Source organism: Apus apus, chromosome 6 (genome assembly GCF_020740795.1).
Source record: "Apus apus isolate bApuApu2 chromosome 6, bApuApu2.pri.cur, whole genome shotgun sequence".
Lineage (NCBI taxonomy): Eukaryota > Metazoa > Chordata > Aves > Apodiformes > Apodidae > Apus > Apus apus.
In genome coordinates this window covers 38715175-38741145 of record NC_067287.1, presented here as the reverse complement: position 1 = coordinate 38741145, position 25971 = coordinate 38715175, and the positions used below count along the sequence as shown (strand labels likewise).

Below are 25971 nucleotides of genomic sequence, written 5' to 3'. Positions count from 1 at the left end.
ACAGGGAAATACTAATTAAAATGTGTTAATCTTGCACTAATCTAATCAAATGCACTGTGCAAAAGTAAAAACAAGTGTTGAGTTACTACCAAGCTTTAGCAGTAATCAGTTGGTAATGGTTTCCTCAGTCAACCCCTGTACCCAAATTTGAGATAAACCTCTGTGGAAATAATAACTTATATCTGTAGGCAGCCAGGCATGCTGCTAGTGAAGGTTCTGAGTGATGGAGAACATCAGACAGTGCAGAAATCCATTTTGAATGTGGATGGAGCTTGGGTGTAAAAAGATTCAGAAATAGCATGAGAAAATGAGCAGTGTTAACAGTGAAATCTGGTAACTTGCATCCTGAATTCCCTACTTCCTTGTTTTTCTTGTAGCCAGCATTCATTGTGATTTCCTGATGGGTTTTAGGCAACACTTGGTGGTTAAATTAACTGTTTCTTTCTAGAGTCACTTTATTTTCACACATTTGGGTTGTATCTCAGAATGAGAAACAATACCAGAGACAATGGCAACTCCAAAAGCCTTATTGTAAGTTAACTCAGTGCTGTGCTTGGGAGAGCAGGTGACTTCTACCTGTGAAATTACATTTGTCATTGGAGAGTTAAAAAATTCCTGTCAGAAGTTGAAGGGCATGAGCTGATTGTTGAATGTGAAATAAATAATGTGTATTCTGTGCGCTCAAATATGTGAAGTTGGTAACTGTACATTTCATTTTAGGGGTTTCCTTTTCATTACATGAATTCCACTGGTAATCCAGACTCTTGAAACCATTTCAAAGCTATTTTAACCAAAGGGGAAGATGTAATACAAACCACAGAGGGTCTAGCAGCAACCATTCAGTCCCCTGAAGGTGGTCTGCCTTCCCTTCTGTTCAACAGGAATTATCCTGCAATCATCCTTTGCTACTGTTGTAATGTGCTGCTCACCTTCCAGATGTTTCTTTAAAGACACAAATATTTTCTGTAGCTTTAAAAGCCTGGTTAGTGTAGCTGGTTTGTTTTATAGAAAATATGTAATACATTTTAATATTGTATATGTTTTATCTATAAATAAAAATAGTAACAGCTAGATAATGCTATATATTCTTTCCTTTACCTGGGTTTTACTTGTTTTCTCCTTAGCTCTTGAATGTTTCATGAGTCAGATTTTCCTGGTCTTAAATATACTTTCAATTGTCAAATGCCAGTGGAATCAGACCAGTGCCTTGAGCACTTGTATTCCAGTGGGACATGCCCTTCATGCTGGTACTGGATTTGCAGATTTGACCACTGTGCTCATTCTTAAACTCAAGGAACTCTTCCCAGCCAAGGCACCTCGAGGCCATCAGGGCTTGAATGCCCAGTATTTCTGGGAGAACAGAAGGTGTGTGTAAGCTTTTCTTTCCCTGTTTTTGCCATTTATGAGAACAGTAAGAATGAATTCCAAGATCAGTCTCTTGAGAAAGTCTTAAGAGAGATGGTGGTGTGGTAGCTAGAACCAGCCTGGGAGAGCTCTGCAGAAAAATAAAATTTCAGAGATTCCATCTTGGGTTTTTAAAAAGTACTTAAATGTACTTAAGTACTTAAAAAACAAATAGTTTGTCAGGAGAACCTGCCAGGGCGTGGTAATCTTAAAGATTCAAGAACACGTCCAAGCCAAAGCAGAAGAAATGAGATAAAATCAGACATGAAAAATACATTGGTTGATTTCCATCTGACCCTGAGATGACCAAGAGACCTCTGTTGTCTCAAAGGTAATTGCTTCAGCTTGAGGCCACACTTGTGCAGTCACTAGTGGATCTGAACTGAAGCATGCAGTGACAGAGAGTTGTTCTGCATCACCTGCATGATTGTAATTAGCCACAGCACGTAATGGCCTGTTCCTGTTAGCCTTCTTGTGGCTCGTTTCTTTTGATGGATATTAGAAACAAATTGGGTGGTACAAGAAGAAACAATTGGTGCCAGATTAAAATTCACCATTTTACCCCTGCTGCTTCTCATCTTCTGATCAACCCTGCTCTTCAGCCATCATGTTTCACATAAAAGTTCCAAATATCTATTGTCATCTTGGGCAAATCAATTTTTGCTTTTATGGATTTATTGAAAAAGAAAATACAAGCAGTACATTGACCATCGTGCAGCTGCCTCTGCTGGTTACCTGTTAGTGACAATATAACAAAAATAAGGAAAGCAAACAGTGAGAGAGATGTAAATATGAAACAGGACATGCTTCAGCTTTATAAACCTGAAAAAGCACACATTCTTCATTTGCTGCTGGGAGCTGTTGTTATTTACAGGACCTAGTGTGTTTGCTAGCTGTAAGTACTAGTCCACATTAATGGTAGCTTTGAGAAAGCTTCCCTAAGTGAAATCTGGTGTAAAGTACGACCTACAAAACCCAGGGTGATTAGATTAAGCTCCTTTTATTACTTTTAAATAGTTAAAAACAAACAAAACTCCAACAAAAAACAAAACACACACACCAAAAAAAAGCAGTTACTGTGTGAAGTTTTGCAGCCCTTTTATTGAGAGCTAAAATCTTCTTGCTGGCCTGGAGTTTTCCTGAGGTGGATTAAATTTAGAGACTTGCATGTCCCCAGTGTAGCTTTTTGTAGAGTGATCGTGTAACTAGTGAAAACAAATATCCCTGGATTGTTTGTCATTAACCAAATGTTGTTTGTAATACTCAGGATTAAGAAAAATGGGGGGGGAGGGGAGGAAACCCTGTGTGGTAGCTAATCACAGGTTATATTATATGAGTTAAAAGTGATGCTCAATGTTGCATTTTATAAACAGCATGTAACCTGAGCATAGAGCTTCTTTGTAACAGCAAAACCTTGTCTCTCAGTATCAGGAGATCAGTGGTTGTTCGGTGGTATCAGTTAAACCAGCTTTTGATAGTGCTTTAATCTGACTAATGCATACAGAGACATCTTTCACTTCTATTGCTAATGCTGTCTTAAATATAAGTTGGAGAATAATTCAGATGAGATACTCCTAAAAGAAAGATGCTGATATTTTTTTTAAATTAAAATACATTGTTCTTCTGATGTATTTAAATAAGGACAAATACTTCAGCTTCTTCTTTCATAGATGTCTAAGGAGCTATTTGAGAACTAAAACATAAATGCTGTTCTGTCAGTGTCCTTTAGTTGTATATTCCCATGAGCTGGTATTTTCTACTGTGTCAACATTTTCATCAGTGAGGGCTTGATAAAGGTGGTTTGAAATTTTAAAGCACCATGGGTATTGTAATACAAGGAGGTGTTGCCAACAGGGGTTTTGTAAGCAGAGAAATGTTCTACCAACTGGTATGGCTGGCAAAATTGAAGTCCCTATGGGAGCACAGTGATTGTATGATAAAGGAATTATATCTGAAATCAAAGGGTTTTTCCTTCTCCTCTTGTCTGCTTCGTCCCAGCTATCACTGGTTCTAATAAAAGGTTCTCTTTCTGCATAAGCTTAGACATTATTTGGTTTGCAGTTTCCCCTGCTCCAGTTTTACCATTTGGGGCTTTCCTTTGTTTTGGTCATTAAACCTCCCCAAAATGTTAAAAAAGCATGTAAGGTGTTACTCTTTTTTTTCTCATGTTCTTATTCTTGAAAACAAAGACTTGAGCTTCAAAGCAAGGAGGTTTATGTGCATGCAGGTCAGGGGATGAGTTTATTCTTCAGTGTAAACAGGATTATGTGAGCTGGATGGCTGCCCCAAAGAATCATATTGCAAACCTCCTCAAAATATTTGTAGAAGGGTGTGGTAATGGCAAAAATGAATTCCCTTAACAGCTGAGAAGTTTGTCAAAGGGCTGCTTTACAGAACAATTGTGTAAATGATTTCACCAGATTTAGTTAGTGCTAGAGAAACACCTTTCTCTGTCTGTTGTCAGAGTGATTCCACTGCAATCAAGATTATTTTATTGTTCTTTTCTCCCCTTTTCTCCCCTTTTCTTCCCTAGCACTTCTGCTCCAGCAAATTAGAAGTATTATAACTTTCAAATTTTATTTTTTAAGGAAAATGATGATGAAATATCCTCTAGTTTTGATTGATGCTGGCATGTCCCATACTGCCACTGTTCTCATGTTTTCACTGCTTTATGTAACTTAATTCAAAAACCATGCTGCTAATTCTGTAGGAGCTCAGTTGAAGCACCAGACAATCTAACAGTACTTCAGATCACTTAGTAGTCCAGCCTAGTGTAATGCTTTCTCTGCTGGCTGTTTGAAGTCTGGAAAATAGTGGATTTCTTACTGTAATACTTTTGGTTACTTGAGGAATGATGAGCCATTTGAAATTCCTCTACCTCTCTGAAAAATGTTTCTGCTGCTGACAATGATACTGGAAGGTTGGACAAGGTCTTTTGAGGTCACTTCCAACTTGGGCTGTTCTTTCATTCTGTATTGCTGGGATTTCTGTTTTACTTTTTGGTGGGCATGACAGCCTAGCATTCGATTAGAATGGGATGAATTTTACATATCACTTTGTTCTGTAGTTCCTTTTCTAAGGAATGTGCAACTAACTCTGGTGTCTTGGTGTCTGCAATAGCTTTTATAATATCTCACATTTAAATTTATAGGAAAAAAGTGCAGTTATCTTTCTTGATGCCCCTGCATTGAAACTCCTAGTTTATATTACAGGTATAGTAGCTCTGATCAAAGTATGTCCAAATTTTAATAGGTTAATTTGATTGCATCTTTGTGTCATTGGTTTAAATGAAATGTATGAAAATGTAACATGATCACAAGGGCGAGTTAAAAAAGCTCTTTTGTTTATCTTGCTCCCAGTTTCTGAAAATATCAAGAGATTGCTGTTCATGTGCCTTTTTAATTGATTTTTTGCTGTTTCAGCCTTATGACTAAATTTCATAGTACATTCTTTTGGAAGCTTGAATTTAGAGATTAGACTATTAAATTGACTATGGTTTTTGTTGAGGCTTTTAATGATAAATTCATTTTTCATGAAAGAGTCATCTGCACCAGTCTAACTATATCAGTCTAGGTATAACAAATATTTTTGAGCTTGTTGCTAAGTGAAGAAACAGTGCTGGTGATTTCACTCTGTGAATTTTAAAAAAATATTAAAATCCAAAGAAATCAGCCCTCAGACAGGTGGTTCTAAGGTAATGTGAACTTAAGTACTCAGACCCCAGTCATTCATCTTTTCCCATGGTTCATTTGGTAATGAGTTGGTGGTTACCACCTATGTAGTCATAAAGGCTGCCTAGAGAGCACAGAGATTAATATTCCTGCTGGTTTGAGGATGGTGCATTTTGTATGGATCTTTATGCTATGGAATGTTTAGAAGCTGTGTGAAACACACATCTTGGCATAAACCTTCTGATACAGTTGAGCAAATGATCAAGTAGCATGCTCAACTCTAGCAAACATTGAGATAAATAAGTTTTTTAAAAAAATTATGATCAAGTGAAAGTGACATTTCTGTGATCTCAGAGTTTTATATAGAAATAATGTGTTTCCTGGAAATAAAGTGGACTTGGATGCACAATGTGTAGGTTTTTGTTTCCTTGGACATGTTTTGTAGGTGGTAGCCCTTCATGCTCCCTTGTGCTTATGAAGTGCTGCTGCTGTTTGAGGTGTCTTTTTTGATGGACAGTGCCTTGTACTTTTCCCAACTAATGCTGTCAGACCTCTGTTCCTATCAGGAACTCAAAATGGGGTTACATCCATCATCCTTGGTGGCTTACTTTCTCATTACTGTGCTTCAGTAGATACTGCCTGTGCTTGCTCAGCTAATATAACCAAATTTACATAAGTGATGTGGCAAATATCACCTTTAAAATTGATAGCCAAGCAAGGAGTGTTTTAATAAGGATCTTCCAAGGTCCAGGGGCTGAATTGTCCCTTTGCTCTCTGCTGGATGCTGCAGAGCCAGCCATCTTCCTCCCACTGCTGTGCTTCACCTGCCTGGCCCTCCTTGCTCCTAGTGGTGATTTTGCTGACACTGCCACAGAGGCTTCTTATAGCTGACTTCTCCCTCTTCTACTGCCTGCTTTGATTAGACCTGTGCTGCATGGCACTTAAGTAATTTATATTAATTTAGGGTGTGACTGATAGGCAGAATCTGCTTACATTAGGAGCTCTGGGCTGTTTGTCAAACATCCCCTGAGAGGCTGCTTAGAAGGGCTATTATTTTGAGAAATAAAAGTTCTAGCTAATGACACGTAGGTTGTTCTGCTTACCAGTCTCTTCTAAAAGGGCATGTCTCTTGCTATTGATATTTTCACTGAGACAATTTAGTTTCCTGGCTAGTATTTGGATTCAACACATTTTTAACTGGTGTCTTCTATGCTTTTGTGCTTTTGCTCCTGTTGAATGCTTCCTTTCAGGGAAAGTAACAATGCCCTTAAAATGGTTTTGTTTTCTCCAAGTGGAAACTTAGGAGCTGAAGTTTGCTTATTCCAGTAGAGGAAAATAGTGGAAGATTGTCAAGCATAATGCATGTATATGATACCTATTACTGTTGTTGTTATTAATATTAATAATATTATAATACTATATTTATATATAAATCATATGTATGAAATATATAATAATAATACTTTTTAAAGCTCATTATTTTCTACATTGGGTAGATCCTTGTTCAGTTGTACTGACCCAGGAGGTGTGAACACTTAGATTGTTTTAGATCTTGAAGACAAAAATGTGTGCATCAGGTAATGTGCCCTGGCATGTGGTATGACAGCAAAGAATGATAAATTGAACTATGCCCTGAATGAGGACTGGATGCTTATTAATAACTGAGGTAAGAGGCTTCTAAGACCAAAAAGTAAAGAGAGGTCCTGAGATTTCAGTCTTGAGGAATAACTGCCACTTAGTCTCCTGCCTTAGGTTTTCTTTTAAAAGATCTGGAACTCAGTGTATGGCTTTCATGTAAAACTAGCACCTCAGGTGATTTTTGTGAGAACAGTTTGCTTAATTTTTCGTTTACAGTGGGAAGTAACTGTGTCTAAAATTCTATTTAAAGAAATCTGGAATTATGATGACTGTTATGCGGAGCAGTACTTAAGCTGGGTTTGCATTAGCACAGCTCCTCTGCTTTGCTTGGGAAGACTGAGGAGTAGGAGGTACCCTGCTGGTGGTGAAATCAAGGGGTTGGTTGCACGCAGGTACTTCATGTGAAGGTGCTACACACCAATGGACCTCTCTGCCATGGGGTGTGAAGTTGTAGTAACAGGAGGGGAGAGGCTACTTCCAGCACACCCAGCTCTGGCCCTGCTCCTTGCATACATTAATAAATGGCTCTAATTAGGAAACTCCTGAAGCTCCCTCTCCTTCAGGGCAGGGTGTCCTGGTTTGAGCCATGACACAGAGAAAGACAGAGGGATTCAAAAAACATTGTCGTCCTTGGTGAAAACCTCCCTTGTTCTGTGTGAGTGTAGGATGTAAGCAGGCTGCAGTGGAGAAACAGCAGCAGCAGGTCTGTAGGGCTTCGATTCATGGAGGGGAGGTGGGAGCCAGAGGCAGGGTGGGAGTAGATGGGCCGAGAAGCCTGAGGTTGGAGGGGCAATAAGGGAAGGAGTGTGCTGCAGACTGGATGGCAGGTTGTGGTCTTCGGGCAGCTGAAGGTGCCAGGTGTGGAGCAGACAGCAGAGGGAGGACTGAAGGGTAGCCTAGAGCCAGACCAGGAGTTCCCACACTTGTTCTATTTTCTGCCTTTTCCTACCCCTTTTCCTTTCCTTTAGTGCTTTGAACCTGGTTGTCACCTTTTGTTCCTTTCTTACGGCTCGATCCAGCTCGACAGCTGCAGAAAGGTTTAACGGTGTATGAAGAGCCTGAAGTTTCCTCTCCAGCCTCCCTCTTCCCTTCTCCTCTCTGCAGAGCTCTTCAGCATGGTACAGCATCTGCTGCAGACTGTGGGGGTGTGGGGGCATGACACCAAATGGGCTAGCAGTGCCAGTAAAGCTGAGGTGAGGGAATTGTTGCCCTGCTCTTTTAACCCCTTTGGTTTTACTTTTCCTTCGGAAGAGAATACTTCTGAAAGGCTCAGCTAGTAAGCTGGTACAACTTATCTCATAAAAATTAACCTAGTTTAGAAAGGAAATTACTTAAAAATTCTATTTTCGGAGATTAATTTCATTATTAGGGTTTTTTTTGAAGGTAATAAGATCTGTGTGTGTAAGAGCTGTTTCAGATGCGTTGGTGGAGGTCTTTAAAAAACGTTCAGTTTGACACTAAGATGTCACATTAACACAGATGAGATCATAGAACCATAGAATGGTTTGGGTTGGAAGGGACCTTTAAAGATCATCTAGTTCCAACCCCCCTGCATGGGCAGGGAGACCTCCCACTAGATCAGGTTGCTCAAGGCCCCGTCCAACTTGGCCTTGAAGACCTCCAGTGAGGGGGCATCCACAACCTCCCTGGGCAACATGTTCCAGCATCTCACCACCCTCACAGGAAATAACTTTTTCCTGATGTCCAACCTGATTCTCCCCTCTCTAAGCTTCAAACCATTGCCCCCTTGTCCATGATGAAGGAGGGAACAGGGTAATTGCTCTTCATGTGGGTTGCCCAGGAGAGTCCTCTAGCAATAAATTTTATGCTTTTGCTAAGAATGTTTTTGAGATTTTTACCCCTGCCTATGCCAGTGTTAGTCTTAACTCTTCAGTATTGGTGGATGGAAAGAATATACTTATAATTCAAATATTTACTTTTATTCATCCTGTAGAAGCAAATGGTTCAGTTAATTGGAACAAGCAACCTCTTTAAGATGACTTTTTGTGCTAGGTTTGGGTAAGTTAAAAATGGGCAAAATACAGTGACAGTGGATCAAGTGTCTTTAGTGTATACTTCATGAAATGTTACTTTTGTAAAGATCTTCCATGTGAATGAGGGGGGTTAGCCTAATTATCCATCTGGTTTTGCTGAAGGCTAAGGTAGTGATTTGCATAGCACCAGAATAAATTTAAAAACTCAGCAAGCTTGTGGAACAGGATTTTTCTGGCACATAATTGTGTAGCCTAAGAGTTAGATCTTAGTATTTTTACCAAAAAGTGTTGTTTTTCAGACTCGTCCGTGGTGGTTTTGTGGTTTTGATGTGAAACCTTTTTCTTTGAGAAAGTGAAAAGGGAGACCTGAAGAAACACTTGTGATTTCCAATAGTGCTACTAATTTTGCGCCTCATTCTGTCTTAATTAAAGAGAACTTCTGAGGTTCATGGTTATGTATTTCATCACAATACAGCTGCCCTTACTCTGATTCACAAAAAAATCTGTTCTGTAAGTATTGGAGGAGGAAAGGGTTCTGGTTGTGGAAGTCGGTATGTTGTTTTAAGCTGCACATGGTTTTGGAGCATCCCACATGCAGCTTATCATCTGTCAATTGATTTTACCACTTATCTCATTTTCCATCTTATTTTCCTAGTCTGTTCAACGGCTAAACCCTTGTGTAGATGCTGCAGTGTCATTTATCACCAATTACACTGACTGGCTTTGCTGGACATGTGGGATCATGGGATGGGATAGGGGCTTGGTGGTGTTCTTACTAGTCCTGATTCCAAGGCTCTGTAGTTACTTTCTTACGTATCAGCTGTAGGAGTTCAAAGTGGGGATCCATGGGCTGTACCATGCCCAGGAAGACAGACAGGTTTGGAAAGCTGGGTCCTGAACTGTGTAACTGGAAAATAAAAGAATAAGGAATTATGAGTAGAGCATGAAGCTTTTCTTCCTCTTACAATTGGTAACCCTGTTTTGGAGGAAAAAGGCACATACAAAAAAATAAATTTCCTGCTCTTTTGTTGCCTCCTTCACCTAAGATTCCTTGTGACACAAAATTGACCTGGTGATTGTCACACTGACTTTACTAATGTAGATAAGCTGTTATCTGAAAATTTTATAAACAGACCGTCTGTTTTTGGGAGACTCCTGTCTTAGCTGCTTGTCCTGTTCTCTTTTTCACCACCTTAGTTATCATGTTATCCATTTCATCTGCTCTTCTCTTGACTCAGGCTTTGAGGAGATCACTTGCCTCAGTCTTTTTAATGAAGTATGAAGTTGTTATTTATGTTTCCAGATCAATGAATCTTGCTGGACTCTTGTGGTCATGTAAAACTTTTTTACACATGAAATGTAAAATACAGTTCTCATGTGTTTTCACCACTCTTGGTGTATCAGGTATGTTGAATCAGTTCAGCTGGCAGACTAAACTAGCTTTTCTTTTAGAAACACAATTCTGCTGAAGGGTTTTAGAGTGTTACCTCTTTACATTGGGTAGCTGTGGAACATCGTGTGCGCACTCAGCTCCGTGCTCAGCTGCGCTCTGATGAGGACACTTCAGTTCCTGCACTGCTCTGTCTCTTTTGCCCTGTTGGGAACTACATTTGGTGATACTTGAGCCTGTTGTCTGCTTCAAAAGCTTTCCTTTTGGAGAGCAGGAAACCTCTGTTAAGTGAGAATGTGTTTTCTCTTTCTGTATAGCAAAATCTAAAAGACTGGAGCACATCTCTGAAGCTGGGCTAATTTCTAAAAACTCTGATACATAGGTTTTATTAAATGTTACTTCCTTTTCTAATACTTAGGGTCCTCTTTTCACCCCCACCCGCTCCCCGAACCCGTGACTAACTCAAGGTTGTCTTTTCAGCATCCAGAGGTGTTAACTCTCAACTGCAAACTGGGATGGGAAAGGGATTATGGAGTGTATTCACCCAGTAGCCTTATGTATAGCAACTCATCCAGTCAGGACAATGATAAAACACTTTTCCTGAGGATAGTATATTAAAAGAACATACTTGAAAGTTTGTTTTGACCACTTGAGGTAGGACTGGTATGTTTTATCCAATTGCTGTTGGAAAACACTCTTGAAGTGTGAAGACCATATCTTACTGAAAGGTCTTAATAAAAATCTCTTAAAATTGCTAGATTTATTAATAACTAATAACCAATTTATTTCCTGCTACACACTTGGGGGGAAGGGGATGGAACAGGAACCACATGAGAGAAAGAGGAGTCCTTTCTTGTTAAAATAAGAGCTTTACTTGCAAAGGCACTGGCACAGGTTCCTCTTGAGTGGTGTCTTCAGTTTGTTTGTTATTTCTAGCAAGACTTGAGCACAGGTACGCAATGAGAAAGGAAGGAGTTAAATGAAAGATACACCCAGTAAAGACTTATTCTCAAGGCCCTTCACCAGCTTTGTTGCCCTTCTTGGGACATGCCTCAGCACCTCAATGTCTTTTTTCTATTGAGGTGCCCAAAACTGGAGACAGGATTCAAGGTGGGATGATTCCCTCCCTGGTCTTGCTTGACACACCGTTTCTAATACAGGTCAGGGTGCTATTGGCCTTGGCCACCTAGGCACACAGGCAGCCACCTGTCAGTCAGAACCCCCAAGTCCCTTTCTGCTGGACAGCTTTCCAGCCACACTTCCCCAGGCCTGTAGCATTGCATGGGTTGTTGTGGACCAAGTGCAGGACCCAGCACTTGGCCTTGTTGAACTTCATACACTTGACCTCAGGCCATCGATCTAGTCTGTCCAAGTCTCTCTGTAGAGCCTCCCTACCAAGATCAACATTCCCTCCCAACTTGGTGTCATCTGCAAACTGACTGAGGGTGCAGTCATTGGTAAATATGTTAAAAATAAGTGGTGCCAACACTGAGCCCTGAGGTACCCCACTTGTGACTGGTCACCAGCTGGATTTAGCTCCGTTCCCCACCACTCTCTGGGCCCAGCCATCCAGCCAGTGTTTTACCCAGCAGAGTGCACGCCTCTCCAAGCCACAAGCAGCCAGGTTTTTCATCAGAATCCCATGGGAAACACTGTCAAAGGCTGGTGTCTGCCTGTCCAGGCAGACAATATCCAACAGCCTTTCCCTCATCGACCTAGCGGGTCAGTCTGGTGCAGCAGACCTGACATGGTTAAGGAAAGTTTACCATTAAACACGCCAGTTACTCAGGTAGCCACATAAGATCATATGTGAGTCTGTCTGTATGATAGATTAATATGAAATACCTTCCAACTGCATTGTAATTTTACATCTGCTGTATTTGGTTTGTAGTGTCCATGGCACTTCTGAAGGTAATCATTCACTGGTCTCAAAACAGTATAAACTAAGGAATCCTCCTTTGTTCCTGATGTTCCCCTGCCTTCTCACAGCTGTGCATGACCTGTATCCTCAGAGGCTTCAGGTCTTGATTTTGTGCTTCACATTTAGATAGATTAGAAAATTTTAAAAAGTAAGTTCCTAGCTCAAATATATATAGTCCTTGCAGATGTGTCAAGAGCCAGCTGGGAGTCTCCTTGTTTGGGGATGGGGGAGTGATAGGGAATATTTAATAGTTACTGTCCACTCCTTTGTTCTTCTTGCTGCTGTGCTAGAAGGGAAAGGTGAGATGCACCCTCCTGAACATTAGCCAGCCTAAAGGCAGGAGCCTGCTCTGGGTTGTCTGTCTGGAGCCCTGTTCCAGGCAGGTGCAGGGGAAACAGCTGGAGAGTGGTTCAGCTCCTCTTACTTTTGTTACCCTTCATGGGGATGGGAGGATATGTAATTCTTTAGTGAGTATCGTGGGGTACCCAGCCAGCCTAGGTTAGGGCAGTAGTTGTTAAACAGCTGGAGCTGACAGAGAAATTCTGCCCTTCATACCTGCAGAGTTTTTACTAGAGATTTGTGGAGTTTTTCTGAAAGGCAGATTGTCTGGGTATTTCTCTATAAATGGGAATAAACAGGCATGCACGCTCCTAAGTTTTACTCAAATTAGCTCCTTTGTCTTCAGACTCACAAGAAATGGGACGGAATAGTTCAATTTTTATTTAAAAGCTGGAGCAGTATCATCTTGTCTCTGCAGGCTCTCCCAGTCCAGTGTGAATTGTAACCACCCCTGCAGCATTTCTCTTGATGACCAGCAGTAGCCTGGGGGGGAGGGTTGGTTCCCTTTCCTTCCGTAGGAATCTGACATACAGAACACTTAATGACAAATGATTGTAAGCTCCTGTGGAGGAGCAGAGGAGTTTTTCTGTTATTCAGGAGTGTTTCTTATCTTCCCTGTTTCAAGCTTGTAAGATCAAGCTAGGCTTTAGTTTAAATAATATAAAATGCAATTGGAAAATACTTAGGTCTGCAGCTGGACTTGGAGGTATGTGTCAAGGTGGTAAAAGAACACAGAGGTGGGAGGCAGATGTTTTATTGGGAAACCTGAATCTGTACTGAAATTAAGCTGTATTTCAGGTGTGGATCCATCCCTGCAAGCAGAGACCAGGGTTCCAGGCTCCTCGCAAGATCCCGCTGCCGTGTCTAAGCAGCAGAAATCCCGCTCTGCCAACTCCAGGGATGAGCGCTTCCGATCGGGTAAGGAAAAGAAACGTAGCTGAAACATCCCAGGTCTTAACAGGAAAACTGTACTTACTAGTACAGTAGTATCTGCACCTAAAGAAAAAGTTGGAAGTGATTTGGAAGAAGGGAAGAGCCAATGAATATTTTGCAGGTGGCTTTTTCTGTGTCTATACATGAACATTTTTCTTAGAATCATAGAATGGTGAAGGTTGGAAGGGACCTTAAAGATCATCAGGTCCCAACCTCCCTGCCGTGGACAGGGACACCTCCCACCAGACCAGACTGCACAAGCCTCATCCAACCTGGCTTTGAATACTGCCAGGGAGGGGGCTTCCACAACCTCCCTGGGCAACCTATTCCAGTGCCTTACTACGCTCATGGTGAGGAACTTCTTCCCAATTTCCAACTAAATCTCCCCTATTTCAGTTTAAAACCATTCACCCATATCCTATCACTACCCTCTCTGATGAAAAGCCCCTCCCCAGCTTTCCTGGAGCCCCTCCAGGCACTGGAAGGTGCTCTAAGGTCTCCCTGGAGCCTTCTCTTCTCCAGGCTGAACTCCTCAAATCTCTCAGCCTGTTTCCCTAGCAAAGCTGCTCCAGCCCTTGGATCATCTTGGTGGCCCTTCTCTGGACCCTCAGCAACAGGTCCATATCTTGTGCGGAGATCTCCAAAGCTGTACACAGTGCTCCAGGTGGGGTCTCACCAGAGCAGAGCAGAGGGGCAGGATCCCCTCCTGGCCCAGCTGGCCACACTTCTTTGGATGCAGCCCAGGACACAATTGCCCCTCTGGGCTCCAGCCCTCACTGGTGGCTCATCTCCAGCTTCTCATCTCCTCCCACCCCCAAGTCCTTCTCCTCAGGACTGCTCATAATCCATTCTTCCCCCATCCTGTATTTGTGCCTGGGGTTGTGCTGACCCAGGTGCAGGACCCTGCACTTGGCCTTGTTGAACCTCATGAGGTTGGCATGGGCAAACCTCTCCAGCCTGTCAAGGTTCCTCTGGATGGATCCCTTCCCTCCAGGGTGTCAACCACACCACCCAGCTTGGTATCATCAGCAAACCTGCTGAGGAGACAGACACTCAATCCCACTGTCTATGTCTGCAACGAAGACGTTAAACAGCACTGGTCCCAACACTGACCCCCGAGGAGCACCACTTGTCCCTTGCCTCCACTGGGACACTGAACCATTGACCACAACTCTCTGGGTGGGGCCATCCAGCCAACCTCTTATCCACCGAGTGGTCCATCTGTCAAATCCATGTCTCGTGAGTTTGCAGACCAGGATGTGGTGTGGGACAGTGTCAAAGGCCTTGCACAAATCCAGGTAGATGTCATCAGTTGCTCTGCCACCGTCCACCACCTCTGTAGCCTTGTTCTGGAAGGCCACCCAATGGGTCAGGCATGACTTGTCCCTAGTGAAGCCCTGTTGGCTGTCACCAATCACCTCTTTATTTTCCATGTGCCTTAGCAGACTTTCCAGGAGGATCTGCTCCATGACCTTGCCAGGCACAGAGACTGACCAGCCTCTAGTTCCCTGGCTCTTCCTTCTTCCCCTTTTTTAAAAACAGGGGCTATGTTCCCATTTTTTCCAATCAGCAGGAACCTGACCAGACTGCCATGGTCTCTCAAACATGATGGACAGAGGCTCAGCAACTGCATCTGCCAGCTCCCTCAGGACCCGTGGGTGAACCCCATCAGGTCCCACAGACTCGTGCACCTTCAGGTTCTTCAGATGGTCACCAACCTGTTCTTGTCCTACAGTGGGGGGTTACTTCATTCTCCCAGTCCCTGCTTTCACCTGCTGTGGCCTTTGTGTTGAGGCTGGAGCCCTTGCCAGAGAAGACTGAAGCAAAGCAGTCATTGAGGACCTCAGCCTTCTCCATTTCCTGTGTTGCTATCTTGCCCGTTTCCTTCAGGAGAGCACCTACATTCTCTTTGCTTGTCCTTTTCTCCCCAGCATACCTACAGCAGCTCTTCTTACTGCTCTTAAGATCCCTGGTGAGATTTAATTCCATCTGGGATTTGGCTCTCCTCACCTGATCCCTGGCTGCTCAGACAACCTCTCTGTAATCCTCCCAGGATACCTGCCCTAGTTTCCACCCTCCATATGCTTCTGTATTTTTCTTCAAATCCAGAATGGAGAAAATGCTAGGAGGGAAAGAAATTGTAGACATGCCTTCTGATGTCTTCCTTATTGTGAATTTCACACTGTGCTTAATCATATTCTCTTGTTTGCTGATTGGGTTTCTAGTCTCTAGACCAGTTACTCCAACGTTTAGAGGACTAGTGCCTGTGGGTTGTGGGGACATTTTTGCTTGCTTGGCTGGGCTCTTTTGTGCAAGGAAGGTTATAGTATTATCATATTTACTGTAGGTCACTTTCAAATATTTCCTGGTGTACAAAAGCAACAGCACAAAAAAGGGAAATGTCACAATGGATATTCTACTTAACTTTAAATGGACACCACTGTGACAAACCTGTTTTGGAAACTTCTGTGAAAAATACCAATAACCTCATCACATCCTGTTCCCATTGTTACTTTTCAGGTGGTTGAAGTACACTGTTTCCCTGCAAAATTCCTCCTCACAATAGTGAGGAAAGGCAGGTGCTTGGAAGCCTTGCTCTTCTAAATACCTTGGGACTCCTAACTGGAAATTTTTCTGTTTGTGTTCCGGGGTATTTATATATGTTGGGTTTGGGGATGTGCAAGTAATGATACCCATTGCACATCTTTAGTAAGTTGCTGGGCTTGTGTCACCTGGCTTTGCAACTGCTTGGGCATAGTGGTTATTGTGTCATTCTTGCACTGTTGACATTGAAAACCTTGCTCCAGAGATGGAGCTGATGTGCCTGTAGGGTTCCTTGGGAATAACTGGAGGATGAATGAGACTTCTGTAAATATTCTGAGAATACTTATGGACTCCTAGGAGAGGTGCATGTGTTCAGCTGCACAAAGAAGAAACTTCAGAAGTATCAAAATTAAGTAAATGACCTTTTTAAGGGTTTGTACAAATTAGTCATTTTTATATTTCAAATGTCCATCTAATTCTACTGTTGAATAGATATCAAAAAACCCCAACCTGATGTAGTGCTTCAAATACAGCTATAATTTCCCAGTTACTTTGAGACCAAGTAAATTCCAAATAAATTACAGGCAGAGCCATGCATTTGATAGAGACTAATGCATTTATAGTAGCATGTGATGTTGCTTGACAGAAATGAAATCTGCAAAAAGAGCATAACTGCAACAGGGAATATTTGGAAACCATTAGCCAAGAGTGCTGGGAGAGCTGAGAGCAGTGGATTGTGTACATGGACAGTTTTCCTGGCTGAGAGCCTCAGATGTTCCACTCAGTTTGCACTGAGGATACTTAAAGAAGCAAAGCAACAAAACAAGAAGCACATAAACAACCCTGCCATGTTTGGGAGAAGTTTGGCATAAGGGCTCATTAGTCCTAAGAGTGCAAGACTTCTGGAAGTGGGTGGTATCAACAGGTTCAGCTAGCACACTTGCTTATTAATAGATGTGGGGTTTGTATGTTAATCTTGTTATCAGGGCTTCCTCTTTTCCTAGAGTTAGATCAAAATCTTGTTGATTTTGAAATTATTTAAATCAATTTTCAGTGATTCTGAAGTACTGCTCACAGCCTCCTCAGTCTAGAGCTTAGCCAGTATTTTTATATATCAATATGGGTGCTCCTCAATGACCCCAAGTGTTCTGGCAGTCCTGCCAGTGAGCAGGTATTCAAGATAAAGCCTGATGTGTTGAGGATATAGGTTGTTTCTTGTGCTTGTCAGTGGCCAGTGCCAGACGCTCAGTAGTGCTTGATGAGAACTGCCACGTCCTTCTGTGGCTTCCATCACTGCTCCACTCATTCATGTTCCATTAAAAAATCTTGCCTGGAGTGTGTTCTTCACTTGGAAATTCAAACTCTTTGTGGAAAAAGTTCTTAGTTGTAACAAATGCAATTGAATTTCTTTTTCCAGTTAGTGATACGTGATGAGGCTTGGTGTGCTCAGGTGGTATAAAACCAAATAGCAATGGTTTTGCTTGGCTTGATGGATGTTAAAGGTAATAGAGCTTTCAGAAGCCAATAGATTTCCTCATTTTTTCTCTCTTAATTTTATTTTTAAAATCTTCAGATTGATTGTATTAGTGGTTTTCTTTATCTCAGTGAAGAGGGACACAAAAAAGCAAGGTGTTTGGCATGTGTTTTACCCTTTGCAAGTATTACTACTCTGATTCGAATAAATACTGAGCCATCTAGTACACGAGTCTGAAAATGCCTCACCTTGGTGTTGGTGGGTTTTTTCATGGCTACCCATGCTCTGAGGTTTGGAACATGCATAGAAATGTTGACAAGTTGTCTCAGAAAACACTAATTACTGCAAAGTGCAAAGCTTCACTTTATTCCTCCCAATCATTTGGCATAAAAAGTCAGTTTTATTTCACAAAGCAGTCCCATTTTTATCTCAGAAGTTCTAGCTACACTAGGAGTGTTTCTACCTAAAGAAAAGATGCCCAGCACCACCACCAACTTGAAATGTTCTTACCTTGTTGGCACACATTGCCTGTTGTGAAGCACAAACAGCTTTAGGCTGTAATTCTGAGCAATACTGGTTCTATCAACAGCATGCCTTATTTATTCTTCAGACATTCAGAGATGTGTATTTTCTGGTTGGTTTGTTTGTTTGTTTTTCAATTTCCTTCCAGCCTTTATTTCTTTTTATTTCCTTTCTTTGCCTCTTGTCAAGAGTAGCAGATGAGGGTAGAATGCAACTCTTCACAGAACAGGGGCTCTTTCTGGAGCAGTTATAGTTATTTTAGAACCATCAGCATGAATTCCTTAAAATAAACAAGTGAAACAATTTTGCCTTTTTATGCAGTTAATCTGCCATTTGTGAACCGCAAGCACATTTTTTTATGTCCCAGAGTTGTTGGCCATTTAAATTAACTAAATTTTTATCATCCACAGATTTTTGTCTTCAGGCAGTAAATATGACCAAAAAATTTCCAGCAGTGAATATCATCAATAAATATTGTAGGCTAATAAATTACCTAAATAATTAATATTACCTAATGAATTGCCTCAATCCAGAGACACTTGGGGATGGGTGTATTGCTCTCGCTGATGGCTTTTCTTTCAGGAGTGGTGTGTGGTTTCTGGGCACTGTGCCTTCTCCTACACTCAGTCCCACTGCTGCCTGGTTTTGGATGAGAACACAAGTGAGCTCGTAAGCCCTCTGGGTGTCTGGAGGCTTTTCCTGGCAGCTGTAGTTTCTCTTTTCCATTCTTGCACTATTTCAGGTTTCAGCCTGTTGGGTGTACAGCTGTAATATGCAGCCTGTTCTCCCACCTTGCCTGGAACAGGATACTGAGATGCATTGAGGGAGCTGCTCCAGGTGAGGACAAGCCTGCTCAGCGTGCAGGGGTGATACCTGTAACAGCAGCTAGATACAAAGAGCTGGGGCTGTTCAGCCTGGAGAAGTGAAGGCTCTGGGGAGACCTTAGAGCACCTTTCAGTACCTGAAGGGGCTACAGGAAAGATGGAGAGGGGCTTTTTATAAGGGCAGGGAGTGATGGGATGAGGAGGAACAATTTCAAGCTGCAAGAGGGGAGATTAAGGTGAGACATTAGGAGAAATTCTTTGCTGTGAGGTTGGTAAAACCCTGGCCTGGGTTACCCAGAAAAGCTGTGGCTGCCCCATCCCTGGCAGTGTTGAAGGGGCTTGGAGCAACCTGGGCTGGTGGGAGGTGTCCCTGCCAATGCAGGGGGGGTTGGAACTGGATGATCTTTAAGGTCCCTTCCAACCCAAACCAGTCTGGGATTTTATGAGCTCTCTCCCTCTTTTTTTCTTGTCCTTTTTTCCTTGCCATTTCCCCTGTCCTTTTGTTTCAGAGAGCTTGATCGTGCACTGGTCCTCTGTGGTTTGTTGCCAGACTTTGGAGCTATATTAGCTAAATTTGTTTACTGACAGTCCTAGTCACAGAGATGCAATCACATGCACCAGCCATTTGCAGAGGCAGACAGTGCTGGTTGCTTTAGCTGCTGGTACTTGCAGGTCTGTGAGAAGTAGAGAAACTGGTCAACCTATGGATGCCATTTTTTCTTCAGACAACTGTAGAAATTCTTTCTCCTGTGCCTAAGGCAGGAGCAAGAATCAGAAGCTGATAAACAGGCAGAGGCTACAAACAAGGAAAAAAAAAAAGGTCTTCTAGTAGCTGGAGGGTTTAGGGTGTAAGTTTTTAGGTGATTTATAGTCCCCAAAATACCTCTTACTTTACTCCCCCTATCCTTTTTTAAGGACATGTAGAAGGAAAGAAAATGAGAACAGATACATAAAATGAGAAGATTATTGAGTTTACTGCAACAGAGGAAGGAGAAGATATTTTGAATCAATAATAAATTGTTGATGATTGTTTGCAGCTTAGTAAAAGTTCAGAAACTTAAAACTATCTTTTCAAGACTTTCTTCTGCTTTGGTATGGCAGCATATACATTTTCTTTTCACTTTGAGTTTAATCTCCATGTTATAAGATGCTGGGCTTGCTGTCTATCTCTTGCAGTGTGCACGGTTGAACAGTTGTGTTCCCTCTTCTCAGAAATGATGGCATATAGATAGCATTTGATCTGATTTTAATGACTCTTTAATCTGCTGAATAAAACTGAAGTGCACAGTTCTTACATGCTAAATCAGTTTCACATTAAATTATCCAGAAATTAGTAACTGACAATGGTAGAGAGCTTCTTTTTGCAATTCCATTTTCCAGTTCAACTTTAATTTCTGGATTTTTTGTACTTGAAATGTTCTGCTTCTTTAGAAGTATTTTATTCCTTTTACTTTTATTAGTGGAGTCTGTTTCATCATGTACATAATCTAGATAAACTCTTAAAGGAAACGTGGAGCACGAACTAAACGTTTCAGGGAAGTGAAACCAATACCTTAATTTACTTGTCTGGGAGAGGATGGTCCTGCTCAGTTGTTATTGAAGGACAAGATATTGAAAGAAAAAAATTCAAGCTGGAAATAGATCTTAATGAGTACAGAAGGAACTGATGAGTTAAATCAGAGCTATAAAAATAAAACATGAAACAGAATAAAAATTGTCAGGCTATCATCACTTAATTGCTGGAGTTGGAAGGGATCTCTAGAGATCATCTAGTCCAGCTCTCCTACTGAAGTAGGATAACCTAGAGCACTTTACACAGGATTGCATCTCGGTGGGTTTTGAATATCTTCAGAGGTGGAGATTCCACACCCTTCCTGGGCAGCCTGTCCCAGGGCTCCATCACCCTCACTGTAAAGAAGTTTTTCTGCATATTTCAGTGGAACTTCCCTTGTTCCAACTTGCACCCATTGCCCCTCGTTCTGACACTGGCAACTACTGAGGAGAGCCTGTCTCCATCTTCCTTGCACCCAGCCTTTAGATACTTGTATACATTGATAAGCTCTCCCCTCAGCCTTCTCATCTCCAGGTTAAAGAGTCCCAGCTCCTTCAGCCTTTCCTCCTAAGAGAGATGCTCCAGTCCCCCTGTCATCTTCGTCACCCTCCGCTGGACTCTCTGGAATAGTTCCCTGCCTCTCTTGAACTGTGGAGCCTCCAGATGTGGCCTCACCAGGGCAGAGGGGGAGGATGACCTCCCTCGACCTACTGGCCATGCTCTTCTTTATGCAACCTAGGATTCCAGTGGCCTTCTTGGCAGCAAGGGCACACTGCTGGCTCACGGATCATTTACTGTCTATAATCATCTTTAATCTTTTTATTGTCTCTATCATCTTTCATTTGTATCATTTAATCTGGTATTTTCCAGGTTTTGGAGTAGGAGTTACGTGGATTAGAGGAGGAGCTGGTGCTGATTCTGCCCTCTGGAAATTGAATCAAAAGTGGTTCCCATGCTTGCTACCACAAATTTGTATGATGTTGTGACCTGTCCCACTCTGCTTGGTTAAAATGCCTCCATACACCCTTGCCTCAGGCTAGTCCTTTCCCTACATACACAAGCAGCTAAGAATGCTTTAGTTTTTCAGTCTGCAACATTATTTGACGACTTAATGAATTTATATATGTTTGTTATGTTCCTCTTCTTCCTACCAGATGTTAATATATCCTAAAAATGTCTTGTAAATTATATGTAGATCATATGAACAGTTGAAGTGAATGCATGTAAAACTTACTGAACATTTTAAAAAACACATAGCTTGGTTTTGACTTCAGGTTCTACTGTGGAAATGGGTCCTGCAGAATTGGCATTTTGCCCCCAACTTTTAAGGCTGCAAAACTAAGCTTAATTTAAGTAATATTATCAAGTCTGTGGATAGCAGTAATGTCTGCATGTAAGTAACACAGTAAAACAAGAAGTGTGTTGAGTTTTCAGAAATTTGCTTTTGGATATCCATGAGAATGAACTTCAAGATGGACATTTATTGGGGAGGGGGGGCGGCTTGAAGTCTAAAACAAAAGATAAGGAGAAACCAAGATGTGACAAAAAGCAGTAGCCCAGATGTGGGGAAGGGAAGCAGGGATAGGGAGAAAGTAGTGAATTTTGGATTCATGAAACATCCATGAACGACTCCTTGGTGTAAAGGACAGCAGCCAAAATCTTACATGGTGCCTGGTATAAAGAAAAAAAATCTTGTCTCAAAAGACAGATTTAAGAAGTGTTGGGGGTTTTTCATAATTTTTTCCTCATAACAACATCATGTCTGAACCCCACAGTTTAGCTGCACAGAAAGTTCTTCTTTGAGACAAGCACCTACCAAGTCTTGTCAGGATGCAGAGGTGCTGTAGTATATTTGCACGTATGTATTTTAAACACAGCACTGAACAGATGATCTGTTGAAAAGGCAGACTTGCAAAGTGCCGTTGTCACTGCCAAGAGGTGGTGTCTGGGATGGTGTGTGCAGGGTTTGTTTTGATTTTTCAGACCCATTTGGCCAGGCTGAGGGAAACGGTTTGTTTCTCCTTTGGACCTGCGAGGTTGCGCTTCTGAGTTTATGGGTGGCATTTGTAACCTGTTTTTTGAGATGGAGAACTGAATAATTGTCCCCCAAGGGTCAGGTGTTTATCCAGTGGACTGGGACACGGCTGCCTTTGGAAAGTTCTTTGTGCCAGGACTTCCAAAGGTTCCCATGGATGTGCTGTCCTTTACTTTTCACAGCCTGTCATTTTTCTGGGGCACCCGAAAATCTCTTCCCATTTTCCCTAAAACATATACTGATGAACTTTCCCCTGAGCTATCTTGCTTTCTCAAAGTTAATTGGGATTGATCAGCATATTTAAAACAAATTAGCACCTCATGCTGAGCAGGTGTGGGACTAGCACCAGAACTAGTACTTTTTAAAAAAAAATAAAACATGGAGCTTACTTGTAGTTGTCATCAAGGTTAATTCCTGTAAATATGGGCCAGATAAACTACTTTTTAGAAAAATTTAAGCTATATAATTGTGTGTATGTCACATGTCTGAGTATCATACCTGCAGGTCTTGGTCTTATCAACCTGTTAGGTAATTGCAGCCTCAGATGGATACTTAAGGAAAGAATCCATCTTTTTGTCAAATTGAACAGTTTGATTCTGTAGTTCTTGCTTCCACATAAAAGTGTGACAAGACAGAAGCATAATCACATTACTTGCTTTTGGGACCTTTGTAGCTATTTGTAAGTGTATATACATGTTGTACTTGTTTTTCATGGGTTTAAATCTTGGTTCATAAGTTAAAGTATATTTTCAGTCTGCCTCATCTTGACATCTGTTCATTTCTCGTGGATTTTCTTTCTCCCTCAATTTTAGCTTTTGACACCACTGGAATATGTATGTAAAGAGAAAAATCTGCTGAAGGCAATTCAGAGTTACTTGAATACTAAGTTTTATCTGCAGTGTGGTCTTCATTCAGCACTAAATTCCTCTTTATTCACAGTTTTGGCTTAAAAATAATAAAACCTAAAATATACCCAATGACTATATTAATTTTTGCTTTTGGGAAAGTGAGAACAGTTTGTGTCTCTTCCCTAACTCTTCATATATATGTAGTCTCTTCTTTCTGGTTTTTTTCTTACTTGCATATTTTGTGAGAGATTCAAGCATACATTTCTCAATTCTTTTCCCATTGAGGACATGGAAGAATGAGGAGTTCAAAGCTGTTGCCAATTTACAGTATCTGCATTGAAATTCCATCCCCCAATACATAAAAGATAGCTCAGAACTAATGTGCCAGGTTTTCTGTAACTACAGTCTTGATTTTTCAGGGTGTTCTTCCTAAATTATACTTGCAAAGCCTTTTCAAGCTGATTTCATGAGGAAAATGTCACCTTGACCCTGCATAAATTCTCCCTTAACTGTTGAAGCTGTTGCTTCTGAGCTGAACCTGCGTGGGAGGGAGGTGTATCTGTCCAGTCCTACCAAACCCTGCTGAAGGACAAACAATTGGTAGAGCTGTCACAGCTTCAGGATTGAAAAACATGTTCCTGTAGTTCAGCTTTGAACCTTTCTGCTCTCAAAGAAGTGCTGCTTTCTCTGAAGCTGAGAACCTGCTCCTTTCTGTGAGATGAGCAATTGGGGTCAACTCTATGAAAGGACCATCAAGTGCAATTTAGCCTTTGGATTTGAGCTGTAAAAGATACCATTAATGTTTTCCATGCTTTTAGAAAGAAATAATTATTAAACATCTCTTAACCCTTTTTCTTGTTTGTTTGTTTTCTGTATAGATGTCCACACTGAAGCAGTACAAGCAGCACTGGCAAAATACAAAGAGAGGAAGATGCCCATGCCTTCCAAAAGACGGTCTGTTCTTGTGCACTCTTCAGTAGAAACGTACACACCTCCAGGTATCTATTGAGTTAACATGTGTCAGTCTTGCCAGGTGAATGTGATAGCAAAATATAAAAGAGCAAATGCTTTGTTCTACTAAGTTGTAAGTATGTTGCAATTAACTTCTGTTTTCATGACTATTTCCTGATAATCAGGTGGTTGGTTGGATTTGTTCTTTGATGTCTTTCCTCAGGATTTTTTAAGTCTCATCTAGAAATACTGTAGCTGCTGAAGGTACATCTGAAAGCAGTAACAGAGTGAGCAGTTGCCCTTTATACATTAAGTATGTTCTCTTATGTAATGTGGTGCTTGGAAGGAGATAATCTTGGCAAGTATGTCAGAGCTGTAAATACCTTATTTCACATTGCATAAGATTCTTTTTTTAAGAGTTGAAGAAAATGCCAGAGCAGTAAATTGCTGTATTAACTTGCAGAACATTCAGCTGTGGGCAATTTAAAACATTCAGAAAATCATGCTGTAATTGTTCAGATTGTTTAGGTCAGAAAGTTTTCTTTAAATTTTTTTTAGGGGAAAAAAGTAATCTTCCTGTTGTCTCACAGTGAATTCTCTAGAGGTTAAGAAAATCTTTCTCCAGATAACATGGTGTGCTATCAAGCCAAGTGTTTTGGGGCCAGTCTTGTATACAAAGAAAAGGAATTTCCTTAAGCTCTGAACTTTTGAATGAAGTGCTCTTGTCTTGTCTAGTGTGGACCTGGAGTAGAAGCACACTGACCTCTAGTGCTCTTCTCCATCAATTCTATTTCTTATCCCCCTTCTGTAAAAAAAGCAGGTCTGCTGTGCTGCTCTTTCACTTCCTGAGCTCTATTTCTTCTTTCTTTTCTTCCCATTTAAAGGAAATTACACTTTTCTTTGCTAGTCTCACACTTTTGTATATTGTTTTTGTGGGTTTTCTGGCTGTTTCATTAGTTAATAAATCATAAGCTTCTTTTATAGTTTTAGATATAGTTGTTCTTCACTCTTATGTTGTTGTCTAGATCATCTGTTGAGGTATCATGCATTTAGATTACCCTGTTCTTCTAGTACTTGTGTATTCAGAACTCCATGAGGGCAGCTGTTGCAGCAGGGTGGTTATCATGCTCTTGAGTTTTCCTGCATACATGTTTTTGTGTGACAAAGTTCTGAATTGCATCAGGTGAAATCCTGGAGAAAATTAATGTGGTGACCCCCTGTATACTGAGGCTTTGGGAGAGAGGTTTCTGTTTAAAGCTTTTCAAAGTAATATTCCTTCTCACTCACCAAAATACTGACAGAAGAGTGGTGCATTTCATAGAGTATCACTGTCCATTTTTCTCATTTCCCTGGTGTACAGAAAGTAGCTGACATCCAGCAGCCCTACTGAGAGCAGAGAACAGCAAGGCTTTCCTGTCTCCCTTAGCATTTAAAACTAGAAGAAATTTCCTTGCAGTTTTTTTGAGAGAACCAAAATATGTTTTGAATACTTTTGGGACAGATCTGAAGCAGTGTCCTTGTGGTGACTGCTGTGCCCGCTCTGCCTGAGGTCAGGGCTGCTCTGAAGGAGCAGAGTCTTGGGGACACGGAGAGATTTTAATTTTTTCAAATGGAGATGCTGTGAGTCAACTGGTTATGTGATAAAAGCTGGGCTGCACAACTTTGCAGGAGCACAGAGAGTGGCAGATGTGGGAGCTCAAATAATTCCCTTCCCCAGCTACTCGCAGGTGTGTCCCAGGAGCCATCATCAGCCTCTCACAGACACATCTCCAGAAGCCCAAAGCAGCATGAGTAAGAACAGCAGGCAGGAACTCAAGCACTCAGAAGAAGGGTCAGCCTGTCCAGGCCTCTCTCAGGGCTGTCCCTGGAGAGCCTCAACCCAGGCATGAAACCCATCAGGACCAGTCAACACTAGAGCACCTACTGGTCTG

At 41.5% G+C, this 25971-nt stretch overlaps 1 protein-coding gene across 6 annotated transcripts in view; it reads left to right on the top strand.

Moving 5' to 3' along the window:
* The window catches only part of DIP2A (disco interacting protein 2 homolog A), a 119259-nt gene that overhangs the window by 38283 nt on the left and 55005 nt on the right, over positions 1-25971 (top strand). For all 6 annotated transcript variants that reach the window (XR_007889932.1, XR_007889933.1, XM_051623770.1 and 3 more), the window contains exons 3-4: positions 13156-13275; positions 23968-24087. Coding sequence is in view for 4 of the 6 variants with exons in the window: in XM_051623770.1 (XP_051479730.1) it covers positions 13156-13275; positions 23968-24087 (240 nt within the window). In the remaining 2 variants the exon portion in view is untranslated. The remainder of the gene's footprint in view (positions 1-13155; positions 13276-23967; positions 24088-25971) is intronic.